The sequence below is a fragment of the Python bivittatus genome, unplaced genomic scaffold (assembly GCF_059951505.1).
Source record: "Python bivittatus isolate LINGU-HERP-01145 unplaced genomic scaffold, Pbiv_v1 ctg000250_np1212, whole genome shotgun sequence".
NCBI classification, from domain to species: domain Eukaryota; kingdom Metazoa; phylum Chordata; class Lepidosauria; order Squamata; family Pythonidae; genus Python; species Python bivittatus.
Window position 1 is genome coordinate 969,432 of NW_028277057.1, and position 16,655 is coordinate 986,086.

Genomic DNA, 16,655 nt, shown 5'->3' on the forward strand with positions numbered 1-16,655 from the left:
ATTTTGTACATTATCGTTACGAATTTTTTTACGCAGACTATTCTCACATTTTTTTTACAGCAGATTGCATTTCATTGTCTGGAAAAATACAACTGTGGAACAATAGCTGCATTTTTGTTTGTTGATTGGTTGAAAAATGCAAAATGAGAATCATTCGTAATCAAATGAGACCCAAATAGATTTCTCCTCCTCCTTTGTCCTCTCCTTATCTGATCATTGTCTGACAGAGGTTAGGCTTGTTCTGTTAATCACGGAAGAGCATTTGTGGTCCAGCATCTGCTTCTTCAGAAATAGGATCCTTCACCGAGGAAATACGACACCATTGTTCAGAAAGGGTTGTGTCACGTGCCAGCCACAGAAAGTTTATTGTGATCTCTTACCTCTGGCATTTCTGGTTCATGTACAGATAAACCGTGTGAGCTTCTCCTGCCTGCCTCCTGAAAGGATACGGCTTGTTTGCTTGTTCACCCCCAATAACTAGTTCACATGTTCACTCCAAGTCACACATGGATAAGTGTAGCATGCTCTGTCACACAGCAGTTAAGGTTTTGGATGGGGCCTGGGAGAGTGTCAGGTTCGTGCCATCAATTCTTGCCCAAGTTCCCTCACATGGTGCTGTTCTGGGGTTAAATATGAAAATAATTTTTGTTTGGCTCAATGTGTGAACCCAACCACTATGACGTGGCATTAAAACCAATCTTTATTATGGTATAGGTCACTGTAGTGACATAGCATTGAATGTGAATGACTCCACTGTGGTTTTGTTCAACAAATGATGATTTTCAAAATGTTTGACTTAGTGCAGTGGGTAGCCCAGCCAGTGTGTGGAATCAACAGATTGGAAACAGGCTTTTCATGAAAATCTTACCTGTTAAACAGCTGATAGTAGTTGGTAGCTCTGTCTCACCAGTGATGGTGGCCATCAGTTTCAGGAGAGGCTGCATATCTCAATGGAGAACGGTTGTTCCCCTTTTGGATTCCATTCAAAATATTTCAAAAATTAGGATCCACTGTATGTCAGGTAGGAGGTGGAGATCCATAGTTATCTGCGTGGATTCAATATTATGTTGAAGTACTCTTCCTGAACCTGGTGCCTTGCAGATAGATTAGAGTTCAACTTCCATAGACCTCCGACTAGGAATTGTGCCAGGATAGCAAAGATGGTATTCTTGGTGAACCACTGGAATCAAAGAGCTGCTGTTCCAAAAATTTCAACTAACTCAGTTGTGGTTAGTCTGCCAAAGACAGACTGATGTCTCTGGCTTTGATTTGAGCCAGCTGGATCCATACATCATTGGAGAGAAATATGTGCAAACTGAAAAATAGATAATATTTAGGGGAGAAACCATCTATCTTTGCATGTCAACGTGAACATAAGGAAACTCTGGTTGCCATAAAAAGGGCCAATGGAATCACAACTTTTTATCCTCATTTGGGTTTTTACACTAGATATTAGTTGGCTTAAGCCAGTCTCTCCCAGTCCCTCCCCTAGATATATCGAATTGCAACTCTTAGAATTCTCAGTTCTGGCCATGTTAGTTGGGAATTTTATCTATTTATTAATTTGCAGGGCTTATAGACTACTCCAGTCAGCTGACTCTCAGCCACAAACAACTTGCCAGACATGCAATTTGGGATTCAAAACAAACACACACATAATCAAAATTTAAAAACAACCAATACATGGGAACTGCTTGTATAAATTACAATTCAATCCCTCTGGGGAAACTGGGCTTCATTTCTTTTATAAGGAGCTCTAATTGTTCCTAGTGGATGCCAGCAAATACTTCTGATAAATAATAATTGCATGAATAATAAAATAATTATTATTTGCACAGCTTCCTCACACACCCTAATCAAAGACCCATCAGAGTCCAATACTGTTTTATAATAGGATTCAGTTGCTGATCTGAAGGCCACCTGCATGATACGAAGCCCTTAGATCCATCTTGTGCTGTCTCTCCAGCAGCTGGCACATCTTGGTCTGCTACAGATCGTACATCAACACTGTTGTGGGGGTATCCATGGTCAAAGAAGTCAAGAGTAACACACATAAAAAATGAGCAGAACTTTGACTGCATCATCACAGCTTCTATCTTAAGGGCCCATTGCAGCCATGATTACAGAATCAAAGCTCTGCTTTGTCTCTTGACTTTTTTGACCACACCCTGTGGACATGTCTACCCTGTTGGTCTACAACCGGCTGGCTTCAAAGACATCATCTCCAGGGCACAGTAACCTCGCTCTGCTTTCCCTCAGCTTTATCCTCACCATTCCCAGAGCATTTTCTATGGGACAAGAAGTCAGCCTTTCTAATAAAAAAAACAGGCAGGAGAAGTAGAGCTGGGGTGGGGGAACACTTTTTCCAAAGGTTGAAGAGCCAACATTTTTTTTTGTCTGCTTGCAACAGTCCAGCGCCGTCTTGCTATTAACTGCTCGTGCAGTGCCAAGAGTGTGCCCAAGCAGCAGATGCAGTTAATTAGCAGTAGGGTTCATAAAAATATTTACTATCTGTTAATATGTCTAATCCTCCTTTAAGGCCATCTAAATCTTAAACGATGGGATTCTGTTGTTTGACCACAAAAAAGGGACTTGTAAAACAAGTATAGGCAGTATGTGCCACTCCAGAGGTTATTGAACTCCAGTTCTCATCAGCCCTGGCCAAGTAGCTAATAGTGTGGCGTAATGGGAGGAGGGCTGCAGATTGCTTGCACCAGTCTTATAAAGCTCAACATCTGTCCTTGAAGACTAGTTTAGCAGTTAACATGGATTGCTTGTTGGCAGTTTAGTATGTTGTGGGAACCCAGTCACTGTGTTTGGAAATACTCTACTGGTGGAGTCAGAACAGAGTTGCAGGATCCTTGATTTCTGAGCAGGCTTTATCTGTGCATCTGAAATCATGTTCACCCATCTTGAATCTACTGTGCCAAAGTCTGTGTGTTTAACCCAAGGAAAGGTGAAATGCACATCCCCTATGGGAGTATTTGGATTCCTTTGGGTGGAATATCCAAAGCCTCCATCCCTAAGTCGGTCTACCCTGGGGATCAAAATATATGGCGTGGATCACGGGTTGCTCTTTTAGCAGGCTCCCAGATCAACTGTGTAACATGTTCTATCTCCTGTTACAGGGCAAATTGAAATGGCCAGAAGGCTAATCAATAAAGATTGACATATTGTTACAGGGCTGTCCTGATCGGGCAACTTATAGGCAAGCTCCCTGGTGGTGCATGTGTTTGCATGCAGGAAAATCACAGCTTCAGTTTACGTCATGCCCAGGGGGACGGGAAAACTTCTGCCCTACAGAGATGCTCCTGATGCTGTAAACAGTATTGACTAGGTGGACTTGTGTTCTTCACTCAAGGCAGCTTTGGAACTCCTCTAGAAATGTGACATTTATTGGAAGCATGACGAGTGGAATCTTACTTTTGTTTTCTGCTTTGCATATCAGAGGTCCTAGGCTCCGTTTCCATTTGAGAAAGATTCTGAAATGCTACTGCAGATCCAACAGAGGTAGATACTCTAATGGGTGGACTTAGGTCTGAAGTTTCAGATAAGGCTACCATGAAATCTGGAAGAGGGCTAAGTTCAGAAGAGGGCACTGGCTCCTCAAAGGTCTTCTTCACTCAACACAACTTAGGAGAGCCACAAACTCTGTCTTAGCTCCTTAACCCTAGTTCTGGCCACACAAGAACACAGAGAGCCACCACTCGGTTCCCCATGGCCTGCTGGTACCCCCGGAACCTTTGTATCAGAACTGTGCCTACAAAGCTTCATTATATCAGTAGATTTTCCTCATTGGCCAAATGTGCAGCAGGTATAACTTTGTTGTGGAACCAACCAGTATTTGAAAGGTGTGTTCTAGGCCCCTATTTTGCAATCAGTTTTGTATTGGAGAGATTTGCTTCTTCAACTGTTTTCTCTAATTTTTTCTTGGAAAAAAGTCTGGCCAGGATTTGCAAATTCCCCTGCAACTGGACAGGTTTGATGCTTGCACAACCCGGGGCAGACCCATGTAAAGAGGAGGAAGAGTTTTGATCACGGACTTGTGACCACCATCTTGACTTTTTTGGACACCAATGCACAAGGGAGAACTAAAACCAACCTGGGGCTGTTTGGGATGAACTCTAGTCTTCTCTAAACCCACGGTTGATTGGTTTATGGTAATAATGCAACACATATATTTCATCCTTAATCCAGTTAAAAGTGTTGTGTGAACCCAGTCAGTTGGTTGTATAAAACAGGGATTTCCAGCAGGTACATGGGGGAAACCCCCCTTTTTGGCTATAAGTGAAGTCTGGGAACCTTGCCCTACATGTTACATGATAAACACGCCAACATCCTGCCTTTCGGGGTCTCTTCTGCCCTGCTGTCCTCTTAGCAGTGCCTCTGCCCGTGAGCCCTCTGTGTTTATCTTGGCCAGGGAGTGAATACAAGAGGAGGATTCAAAGCCAAATTATCTGCATTAAGGAAAGGTCACTGCATATCCTCCTGTCGAGAACAACTGAATACAGTAGTTAAACTTTAGTGAAATACCAAAACAATTACATCACTCAGCTTCACGCAGCAGCTTTGGCAAAGCAACAACAACAAGAAGGAAACAGATCCTCCGCTTAATAAGCTACAAGCCACAAAAAAATACTGTAGCAAATATTCCTGATCTTTCCAAAATTCAACAATGTACGTACGATCTTGTAAAGATCTATCCCTTGATTCTTTGGAGAGCTGGCAGTAAAAAGGAAGAAGGAAGTGAACCCCAATTTTAGTCTCGGGGTAGGCATATATTCTGCGATCTCTAGAAGATGGGCCTTTTAATTTTCTCTGGAATGGTGAGAGTTTTCATGCTTTCCAACCCAAGAAATTATGTAAAGGCAGCGGGACTCTGCCCATCAGTAGGATAAACCTCCAGAACCTGAACAGGATGGAACTGAATTTGGTACACAGGAAAAGAAAGTCGGGAGTTCAGGAGGGGTCAGGTCTGGGTGGGGATGCGGAGGGGAAAAAGGTAGGAAAAATCCCCCCCGAGGGAGGGGCAGCAGCTCTGAATGCTTCGGCCCACTCCACGCGGACCTGGACACATGCGGACACACAGACACACCACAGCGGGAGAGCAGAAACAGGCATGTGGAGAGGCCAAATTACACAGGCATGATCGAGGTCTGCAGGGGGTCACAAAAGTCAAGATGGTGGCCACAGCCATGCACTTGAAGCCCCCCCCTTTTGACAGGCATCCTGACTTTTTTCGCCCCCCCCCCTGCAGGCACCATCTGGCACCCTTCCTGATTAGACCTTCTTACACACACACATACACACGTGCAGACTGGCAACAGGCACCCACACCCTTTGCTTAGTTCCTGGGAAGAAAGTCCAAAAACACACAGACACACTCCAAAAATGCAAGACGTTCCTCGCTTGCGTAGAAGAAAATAAGCAATGCCTCCTACGCCCACAGCTGGTCAAAGGAGAGGGGGGAGGGATTCCAGATGTTGTACTTTTCAGGCTTCTTTCCCTAAATCATTTTTCCTACAGAACAGTGGGGGGCCATGGATCGAATGTACCCTCTAAGACCCTCTTTAATGGCATCCAGGCTCCCTTCTCCCCCCTTCTGTTACAACACCATTGCAATGACCTGAATGGAACCTGGTTTACTACAAACCCAGATCCAGACTCAGCTTTATTTATCAGAATACTTCTGAATCTTATGAGGCCACATGGGCATTCTTAGATAGGCTTACCATATCTCAGTGTTTCTCAATCCTGGCAACTTTAAGCTGCGTGGACTTCAACTCCCAGAATTCCCCAGCCAGCATGGCTGGCTGGGGAATTCTGGGAGTTGAAGTCCACACAGCTTAAGGTAGCCAAGGTTGAGAAACACTGCTTACATCTGAATGATCCACTTGATGGCTTCACTCAGGCTGAAATCTCTCTTTGCTGCCGTTGTGTGATTGTCAAAATGATTGCAGCCCCTATTTTAGACCATAGCCATCTTTACAATCAACGGCTGCAGCCTGGCCTTTGCTGGAAATTTGCCTGTCTTCTCAGAAAACAGTGAAAGGCACTCAAGGGGGGCTGAAGATGAAGAACAATATTCGCTGTGGTCTCTCTTTTCCCCCCACAAATCTTAGGGATGGTGAGGAAAAGAAAGTCCTATTTATTTCATACACCCCCAAGCAAAGGTGACTGACTACAGGAAAATTTATTTATTTATTTATTTATTTATTTATTTATTTATTTATTTATATTTCGAATTTAGACACTGCCCTTCCCACAAGGAAGTGAGTCTGGGCAGTTTACAATAAAACAGCAAATAAATATTAATTACAATACAATAAAAACAGTATAAAAACACAGTCAAACCAAACACGTACATCCAAAATCCTGGATGGATGGATAGATAGATGATGGACAGATCTTCCATGAACGTTTGTAGCAACCTTAGGCAGCCATTCCTAGGATTAAGCCTCACTTGGACTTACCTCTCCATTAACCCTGCACGATATTCGCACTATGAAACTGCCAACCCAAGTTGTTCGGCTTGTTTTAAGGCAACTTCAGCCCCGGAAGACAGAGCCGGGAATGAATACATGGATACCATTTTTTTAAACCTTTTAATTAAATGTAATTTAATTTAGATTTAATTAAAAGGAATCAGTAAAATGTTTCAAAAACCGAAGACATGACCCAACCCGCTTTGTGAGATAAGCCGGAAGCAGAGTCAACCCCCCGCCCCCCAACAGTGCCATTGGGTGTAAATAAAGCAAGAGGTGAACCAAGGGAGAAGCCCAGGGTGGCGAGGGACCTTTTTCAAGGCTTCTTGCCTGCCAGAGAAAGAGGAGACTCTGATACCAGCTGGGTTCATACAACTTGCTTGACCCGGCTACTGAATTCACTCATCTCCTGGACTCTGAACCATGGCCTAATTGAACAGCCCAAAACAACCAGTGCCAGAACTAGGTCCGGCGTCACCTCTTGGGCAGCTGCTCAATTTGTAGCTCAGCATCTCGTGTGAACGCAGCCTCCGCGGGTGGAGAACAGGGACCGGGAGTCAACCGGCAGGTGGCTGGGAAATGAAGGTGCTGGCCGGCATAATAACCTGCAGCTAATCCCCGTTCTGAAGAAAGCGGCCGCGAGGTGCACCTTCCTAGACTGCTGACATGATGTACACGTGCAACGTGATACGAGCCCTTGGTCTGGTTTCATGCAGGACCGAAGGCGGCCTCTCCAGGGGCTTTGCATCGGATGCCCCGACAACAGCAAGGAGCACAGCAAAGTGGGCGAGGCACCCAGTTCCCAAATCCGATCCCCCCCCTCCGCGGGATGCGGCGCTGACACGCATCAGCGCAACTCCCTTCTTGCCAGCCCGCCTGGCCGCCCAGGCAGCGCACGCGCAAGCGGCAACTGAAGGGGCGGGCTCTTCCCTTACCGGCTCCGCCCCCTGTGACGCCACCCCGAGCAAGCCGAGAGGGGGCGTGGTGAAGCGGCGGCTGCTTCTGCCATTGGGCAGTTCCTGCGCGGGGGGCGGGGCCGGAGTGGCGGGAAATTTGGAGCCGGAAGAGAGCCTTTTCTGCCCTACCTGGAGAAGGGGAGGCGAGCAAGGAGCAGCGCGCCGTTTCGCGCAAGGGCTGCGGGTAAGAGGTGTAGGGGAGCACTCGCAGGAGCGCGCACTCAGGCGGGGCGCGTGGGCACGCGGCGCTGGGCGAATTCGGGCCCCCTGGAGCCGGGATCCGCGGTCTTGCGAACGCGGCCACGGGGGCGGGGCACGCTGGGCCGCTGCAAATCCCCCCCCAGCCACGCAGGTCCTTGGGCGGGGAGGCGCGCCCATGGCCCCTTAGGCGGAGGGCAATTCCAGGGAGAAGTCTGGGGCTCATCGTAAAACACGAGCGCAGCCTGCCTCTGCTTCCCTGTTGGAGGAGCGGCATGCGGGGTGTCGGTACAGACATGGGCAAGCAGGCTTGCTTTGGGCTGCCGCCAAAAGTTAAGCAGTGTTGGGCCTGGTTGATGCTCGGATAGGAGACCACCAGGAGATTTCGGGGCTGTGAAGTGGTTTGGGGAGTTGAAAAATGTTCTGGGAGAAGGCAGCGGCAAGCTGTATTGCTGCCAGGAAAACTGTGCAGTCCTCAGGAGCTGAGCTGGGCACAAGGGAGTCTTGCCCTTTTAGCTGTTTGAACGCCTGTTCAAAAAGGCAGATGCAATATCTCCTTCTGTGAGTGTTGAGGGGCCTTTCTGTCCTCCCTTAAAAAGGAATGGCAATTGTATAATTAATTGTACAATTATAACCAAGTAAAGTACTATAAAGGGTGAAAGTCTTGTTCCCTTTTAATCACTGTAAGGAAGAGTAATTTTGGTAGGGGCGGATTTTAAATTGAAGGGAGGACGCAGACACATCCTGCAATGCTTGGTATATGGACTATAAAGCCCATCGCCACATGCCCCCCTGGCCTCGGATGGACCTTTCCTGAGGCCCTGAAAACCTGGATGTTCCCCCGGGCACTGGGCCCGGCCACAGGATGAACCTTTCTGTAATGAACAATCGCTGAATGGTCTATGATAGCTGGCCTCAGTCTGTTATTCTTTTATTGTCTTGTTCTGTTCTTTGGTTGCGGGTGGTTCTGGTGTTTTAACACGCATCTGTTTTTGTGATGTTTATATCCAGTGATTAGCTGCTGAAGGTGTGCAGTAGTGCTTTAAAAGATCGGAGTGACTGTAAGGGCTTGTTGAGGAAGAATGAGGTGCGGAAATGTTCCAGAATTCTGCAAGGCCTACAACTTGCCCTTGTCTTAGACCAGAATCAGGTGGGTTGAAGGGTTTACACTGTGGGTTCAAATCCTTATTCCATCGTAATGATTGCAAGCCTAGTCATTGTAGCTCTTTGCCTAACCTAATGGTTGGGAATTTGAAATGGGGATGTATTGGAATTGGAAAAAATGTGAAAGAAATCTAAGTAAAATAATAGATTATTAGTCACACAGCAGGATTACATCAGTTGCATGTACGATAGATGTATTAGTACAGCATTAACCTTTTCTTTTAATTATGATTGTTTTTGATGCTTTTTTGTGCAAACCCAGTCAGTCTGATTAGTTTATGTTTGGCTATATATGCAAATGGGTGGGTTAATTTGATAACCAAGTGATTTCGTAACGAAGGTTTGCAAAGGTAGCCTTAATGTGAGTGCACTGCAAAGCCTCTGAGACAGGTGCAAACACAAATTGGTTAATATCCTTGGACATTTCAGCACTACAGACTGGAGTCACTTGGAATTCTTCACTTTACGCTCCCAGGCTTTTGCTCGCAACATCCTCTTAAAAGCCTTCAAGGCTTTTAGGACATGTTTGTAACTGTTCAGTTCCACGATTCGCATCTCCTCTTTGTTTTCCTGCTGAAGGATGTTCCATGTTGTCCGAAGACAGAAAATGAAACGGAAAGGCAGAAGCCCTGCTGGGAAGCAGCAGGACTCTTGCGACGTGTGGCTGGATGCTTCAGCACTCAAAAGACGCAAAATGATGGTAACGTACCATGCTAGTTTATTTTACATGTTGTTAAGTAAAGTTGCCGAGACCTTTCATTGTCCAGGTAACCTGGAATCTTGTCATCTTTCCAGGCCCTCAGTTGGACACTGGAGCCCTTTGTGGCCTGGTTCATACAACATGCTAAACCATAATGTGGTTTGTTTGTTTTTGGGTTAATGTATTGGGTGAACTCACTTGATTGGGGTTTGTGCACCATGATTTATATTCAGCATAAATTCAGTATGAACCCAGTCCATTGTGGTTTTGTCAAAGGCACATAGTTAAGCCAATCATGATTTAGGATGTGCAAGCTTAGCCAGTATTTATCCTGGAATACTGTATCAAGCAGGAAGTTTGAGGAGGTAAACAGATTGGCAAGGCGCCTACCAGGTCCACAAGCAGCTCTAGATCAGACGTATTATTTATTAATCTGCCCTTACTTTGATTTTGCTGAGAATGACATTTTAGAATCTCTTGTAAGTTGTCTTGAAAAGTCACATATAATGTAGTATTTAGTACCAGTTCCATAATTGAAAAAGCATCAGGTTAATTACTGGTCACACATTGCAAAAACTTGGTGGGGGAGGTTCTTTTGGCTTAACATGTTGTGCAAACCCAGTTAGTCATGGTGTGATGGAGTCTTCAAGAAGAGGATCTGATTGCCTGGCGGGCTCTCTGAACGGAACGCTCTTGCTAATAGAGGAAGCCACACTGTGACCCTTTGTTGCAGGTTCTGCTTGCAAATGCTATTCAAATTTATTTTATATAAGTAAATCACTTCTAATTTAGGATTTGGGATTAACTAGTGTATGCAGTATGCTAAAACTAATGCATGAGGACAGTTGCTGCTGATTCTGTATTTCTGTTCCATCTAGAATGTTGTCAGTAAGTCAGCGTTAAGTATCTTGGACAAACACTCTCGCCCTGCTGCAGTAAACGGGTCTCATCCATGCACTAAACAAACCACTATTTCTACTTTCTTCACTGCCCCGAAAGCAGGTACGGTATGTTTTCTTCCCAAGGGGGAACAAGCACAAGGTACTCATGACATGGGAAGAGACCTAAGTTGTCTTCCCAGAAATAATTACTATTTGACTCATTTTGCACAATGCACTGTAGCATCAACAGACCAAATGGTTGAGGTTCTTCCCTAAGCCACACCAGACAAATCAAGCTCGGTGTGTTGTGTGAATGCAGCTTGTAGAATTGTAACTAAGTATGTTGGCTAAAATGTGGGATCCCAAAGCACATCATTTAGTTGCACTTTCCCTCTAAAATCCTCCAGCAAGGAAATCCACCATTTGCTTTATTTCTTCGCTGGGGGAGGGGAGACCTTACATGCATGAAAATGTTCAGAGTTGGACTTTGGAAGAACAAATGAAACGCTTTAGGCTTAATTGAAATAAACATTCCCCATCTAAGTTTATGCTCGTGTACAAACATAGTGAAGTGGTACGCACCAATAACCCCAAATGGGGCTGGGAGAACACGGCCATCATCTCTTTTGATTGTGGATGGAGTCACACAGTGTGCTAAGCCATCATGTAGTCTGTCTGATTCTGGCATAAGGGTAGCTGTAAACTAGGTCACTGTGGCTTGTTCAACAAACTGTGGCTAGAATGAACAGTGGCTTAGCACAATATAGACTCTCCACTATAATCTGGGGTTGGTGTATGCTATCTAGACTCGTAGAAATTCCATTTCTTCACATGCTGCCCCAAAAATAAGTCACAAATGCCTGCAGCAGGCAACCTCTGGCTTTCTGTTAAAATGAGGCAGAAATGGGAGTGCAAGATCTCTGGGAAATGTAGTACTCCCACCCCCCAGGTTTAACCTCCCCATTAATGCAAAGGGGGCTTACTATTTGGGGCCTCTCCCTTCCCAGAAGTGCCTCTGCAGTGCCTCAACTTAGGAAAGTTGCCAGTAGTGGAGGATGAACTGGCATGGAGGAATCTTGGTCTGGTGTCCAAGTAACAGGTAGGTGGGTACACAGGCTGTAGGAATGCTTTGCTGACATTTGGAAGCGATTAGCCACATTTCCAGTGGGACTTTGGGCCACGTTTTGGAGTTTAAAGGTAGTAATAGAAATATTTTGCCTGCTGGAGTCTTTGTCTTAACTTCTGATCATTTCAGCCATATCCATCTACTGTCGCTTAATGGCTTCCTGTGGCCCTAAACAAAGTCAGAAGCTGCATTGCAGCCCCTCACCCAACCACCCCTTTCCTCTCCTCCACCTCCCCATTCCTGGAGAAATGTTGCAGTCTGCTTTTGAAAAGGGGGGGAAGGGAGACAGGCTTAGGAACTTCTTGTGGATGTTCTTGGATATAACTATTATGAAAATGGAAGCTCCTTAAACTATCATATCAGGGTTGCAAAATGTTGAACCACCACCAGATGGCAACCAAAAGAAATGTTGAACTCTTTAGTGCCATCTAGTGGTCAGAGTTTGCATCCTAGATAGTTTAGCAGCTGCAGTAATTGCTCATTTTTAAAGCTAAGTGGAAAGTATTAAGTTCAAATAACTTGCACATACATTTGCAGAGCTGTATATAAGAGGATTTATTATTTCATACTTCCATTGCACCCTTCACTGCAAAGACATTATACAAAACACACAATATCATCCAAAAAACTTTGTCTCTCTGCTGCATTGATACTACTAAAAGGTGTGGAGGATAAGTAACAGCTCCTGTTCCACTACTTAATCACTTCAAAAACTGGGAAAAGGTAATTGAGGAAAGCAGCAACTTTTGACCTTTTTTTCAAGTCTTTCCTTTAGAGAACAGAACAGCTCTTGGTTGTTTCTTTCAATCCCACAGAAGAGCAAGAGAGGAAATAATTGAGACCTAGTAAGAAAGACGGGTTGATCTTCCAGGCTTAATTCAGGCATAGCCATAGCGAGTCTGATCAGTATTTGTATTATTTGTTTCAATGGTTAGCCAGACAGGTTTCTGCATCTACAAACACATCCAAAAAACTGTTTTTAAAACACTGAAGCTAAGGCACACTTTTTTTCCTGAATGAAATGATTCCTCCCTCTTAGGCAGGCTTTATACGGCCAAGGGCTCTGCCCAAGTTACAGTCTTGGCAAAGCTTCTGAGGACCGCAGTAAATCAAACAGAGACCAGGTCTCTTCCAACGGCAGCTCATCTTTCACAATGTCCACCAGGGAGGACATCTAATCTCTTAGATTCAGGCAGACTCTTAAGAGATGGAGCAGGAACCTCTCCTAGCAGGAGGTATTTTGGATTTACAGCAATTTTTCTCAGTTATATATCTGGTTCCTGAAGGAAAGGGCTGCACCTGCCATTTCAGACTGTTAGGCTATATAAAGGCTGGGTATTTGATCTCTGGTTGATTCAGACTCTACTGCTTTTGGCAGGGGAAAGGAATGCCGGCCCAAACAAAAGGTTATCAACCTCTGCATCAAACAGTGCCGTCAACCTAAAAGACCATGAACTGCTTAGAGGGGAAAGAACCACGGCCTCAACTTCTGTCCTTCAACCATCAGCCCTGCAAGATCGCAAACGACAACCTGCAAAGTCAACAAACGGCTGGAGCCCTTTCCCTTGCAATTCTTTCCCTGCTCAAGGCCAGAGCCACAACAGCACCCTCCGTGTTGCTACGGGGGAGGCCTTTCTAACCACAGACCTCATTCAGCACCTGGAAGAAAAGGGGGGCCTTGATCAGCAGAGGGTTCCTATGTCACCTCTGAAAGAAAAAAACAATGGCTGGCAAAGAGAAAAAAGTCCCACTTTGTTTTCTCAGAGTAGCCAAAGCTTTAAAATAATTTCAAGCCAAAGAACTAATGCAGGGAAAAGGCGCAGACCCCCTTGTACAGACACTACTTTCGTGAACTCCTGTGACTCTGAAAATATGGAACCTGAACTGGAAGAAAACACACCAGAAGCAGCATTTTTGAGGCATTTCAACCGAACTGCATCTGGATTCTGCACGAAGCACAAGAACGCCACCAGCAGTGGCGAGAAAGGCTCTGAGAACAGCTCCCCAGCTCCAACGCAGCCGCTGTTCACACAGGACTCTGAGGGTCACAAAGTAATTTTGCACCGCTTTTGGGATGAACGAGGCAAACCGTCTTCGCAAAAGGAGCCTTGGTGGGGCAAAAGCAGCCCCACAAGAAGCTCCTTCTACAAGGGCTGCTTTGAAGATTGTTGCTCTGGAGAGAGAAGCCCCTCCAGGGCTCTGGGCGCGAGCTTTCCTCTTCTGACAGACTGTAGTGAAAAGTCATGTTATGACTTGCTATTCTCAGAGGATTCAGAAGGCAATAAAGTCATTAAACACTAAATCATAATTGCTCTGTGAGATAAATGTGCTCAGTGCCTACTTACAAAACAAACCTGGCTTAAAGGGCCCCTGTATATATTGCCTATGGCTGCACATACTTAACCTGTTTTGTTCAACATGCTTTCTTCGCTGTGTGAGCTAATAAAAGAAATGGAATCATGCAATCTCAATCCTGTTGTTCTAGGAAGGTGTTAGGCTGCTCTAGAATTTATTCTGCAGTGAGATGAGATTCAACTAGCTTTCATTCAGATAGCTTATGTTCGGCTAAGATGGGCCTAAGCCAGACCCATCAGCGACAGCACCGCTTAAGAGTTGGTATTGCTGACCAGTCCTCGCTGCTTCTAACAGAGGGCCTGGGGAAAGGATTTTTAAAAAAACAACAGATCTGCCAGGTTGCATAGCTGGTGAACCTCACCCCATGCAACTTCAGCAAGATCCAGCCTGCAGGGACGGATCTACTCCCCTTAGGCCACTGGAGGTCTTTTGGACCAGAACACCAGTTCGTATGTTTACAAAGAATTCCATCCGAGTCTGGACTGAAATCAGTTGTTCTAAAATGATGAGAATCTGATGCCCTCCAGATGCTTTGGATTCAAATGCCAAGCAGCCGGGACCCCAGGCTAATGGCTAATGCTTTTGGGAATTGTAGCCCAAAATGACTGGAAGGGATCAGGTTGTCTACATCTGGCTTTACAGTAGCTTTAAATAATTGGATAGAATATCAATATTAAAGGTGAAAAAAGGGAGAAGAATGGGTGAAGTGGAAACTTGTTCTGTGCTACATGGGAAACTGAGAGTGATGTAAATTCCCTGAGGGTTGAAGTCAGTGATTTAAACCAACATGGTCCCCCTAGATAACAGTGGCAGCATCAGAAACAATCATGCTACAATTGCTGCTGACAAAGGACCAGCCAGTGCTCAAAAGGCTTTTAAAATACTGCAAAAACTTTCCACACTTTTGCACTTCTACAAATTGCCAGGAGGTTCTGAGAGGTTATTATTAGTGGTAATACTTTTAAGCATGCAGACAAGCAGTAGAAAAGACTTGCTTCCACTTGCTTAGAAACGCCATGGCCTAATGCTACACAAAAGAATCAAAGGAGTATTTTGCAAATTGTGAGGGGCTGCTTCGGGGGTCCTTGGGTCACAGATGCTTCATAAAATCCCAACTGAGATGCCCACAGATGTACGTGAAGACAACCTGCAAACACCATTAAAGCAGTTGTGCCTCAACACTTTATGAATGCTCTGTGCCAAAACTTTGCCAAGCCCATCTCCAAAGTAGGGTTTTAAGCAACTTTCTCACAATGCTAGCACAACAAACCAAGCCTCTCTTGGATTGTGCTGACCCTCACCAGCAGTGCTAAAGTATCTTATCAAATTCACAAGGTATTTGGTGTCCTTCCACTGGAAACGTGACTGTGTTGTTCTTCCACTTGTGTTAATTCAATCTGCTGGACCCTGAGCTTAAAGCAAGGAACAAAGGATGAAGACACTGTTTTGTCTCAACAAGCAAAAAAGGAAAGGGGAATTTTAGCTTTAAAGAGCTGAATTATAGGACTGGGTGGCAGCCTGAATTCAAAGGGGTAAAGATCCTTTGGAGTGCACTTGTCACATGCCCCAGCAACTGTGCAGATGTATTTGATTTAAGGAGATGTTGACTGGTGGACTCCAAATATTTCAAATCTGTCCTGTGCTGCACAGCCTTAGTCCATCAACAGCAACCAGGTTTTAAATTCAATGCTTACTTTAGGCATTTCATTTCCATCTTTAGTCAATTACACTTCTGTTGTTAGAAGAATGTCAGTTGTGGGGGAAAGGCTGCAGAAAAGAAGTATTGTTCAAAAAACTACCTTTACAAAAAGAAATCTTGGGAATCCAACAGTTTAGGTATTCACAGGCTTCAGATTTGCAGGAAGATTACGAAGAGAGAATTTTTTTTTAACGAAAATCACCACTGTCAGCCACTGGCAATTTCCACTTTATAAGAATCCGTACCCACTGCTTCAGTTCAAAATGTGGAAAACTTTACCTTTTAAAAAAAGTTGAATCGCTTAGCTGTGTGGAAAAAAACCAGCAAAATGTCAGTTTCTCTCATATAGTGTGTTCCTTTTGCATATAAACACACAGGAAGCCTAATCCCTAAAGGACATTTAATGTTCAAGGAAGGCAGCCACTGTAGAGAAAAATCTTGGGAGCTTAGTAATATAGATAATAAATGAGCATAGCCATCAGTTCTTTTTCATATTTACATCTTCATCTTTCAAAGCAAATTTCCTTCTTAAAACTTCTGCTATAAGAATTGCAGGATCCTCTTCTTTCAGTAAACTTCTGTTCCTAAAAGGAAGATACAAGATGAAGGATGTGAGACAGCATGGGCAGATTTTCACAAGCTGCAATTGTCCCTGTATTATTTACCAACGTTCTAAAATATTTTCCTGCTGCAAATAAAACTAAAACTGGGGGTTAGGAAGGATGCCTTGAACTCCTGAAGGAAAGGGAGTAAGAGAGAGGCACAAGCTGCTGCCATCTGGTGGCTGTCCAGATTGGTGTTGGTTAGATACGGCATCCTTAGTGTTACAACTGGGATGACGAGAGTGGCCATGTGCACACCTGGAGACGAGCCAGATTTTGGAAAGCTGTTTTATTCTGTGTCGGGTGGTTGATTAACAATAGTCAAGGCATCCTTGCTGGTTCTAGGAAGGGTAGTTCCAAAAGGCTAGGATGAAACAAATGAATAATGGGAAGCATCTCATCTCAATCCACAGGGCCACAATGGATCCTCAGAAGAGCCACAAGGACTTAATCTAGATCAGAGGTCTTTGGCTCACATTGCCTAGGACT

General features: G+C 44.8%; 2 protein-coding genes across 8 annotated transcripts in view; one reads left to right on the forward strand and one right to left on the reverse strand.

Moving 5' to 3' along the window:
* The window catches only part of AUNIP (aurora kinase A and ninein interacting protein), a 32,860-nt gene extending 19,049 nt beyond the window's left edge, over positions 1 to 13,811 (forward strand). For 2 of the 5 annotated variants that reach the window (XM_088140929.1, XM_088140932.1), the window contains exons 2-5: positions 8,651 to 8,789; positions 9,383 to 9,503; positions 10,382 to 10,505; positions 12,889 to 13,811. In XM_088140929.1, the coding sequence (XP_087997055.1) occupies positions 9,384 to 9,503; positions 10,382 to 10,505; positions 12,889 to 13,811 (1,167 nt within the window). In that variant the 5' untranslated portion in view covers positions 8,651 to 8,789; position 9,383. Of the gene's footprint in view, positions 1 to 4,751; positions 4,771 to 4,916; positions 4,934 to 6,310; positions 7,626 to 8,650; positions 8,790 to 9,382; positions 9,504 to 10,381; positions 10,506 to 12,888 lie in introns of those variants that run through there. The other 3 variants (XM_088140931.1, XM_088140930.1, XM_025176365.2) reach the window with 3 other exon arrangements.
* A 57-nt stretch (positions 13,812 to 13,868) lies between these two features.
* Positions 13,869 to 16,655, reverse strand: part of MTFR1L (mitochondrial fission regulator 1 like) — a 29,864-nt gene continuing 27,077 nt past the window's right edge. For all 3 annotated transcript variants that reach the window (XM_088140934.1, XM_088140933.1, XM_007443343.4), the window contains one exon: positions 13,869 to 16,148. In XM_088140934.1, the coding sequence (XP_087997060.1) occupies positions 16,043 to 16,148 (106 nt within the window). In that variant the 3' untranslated portion in view covers positions 13,869 to 16,042. The remainder of the gene's footprint in view (positions 16,149 to 16,655) is intronic.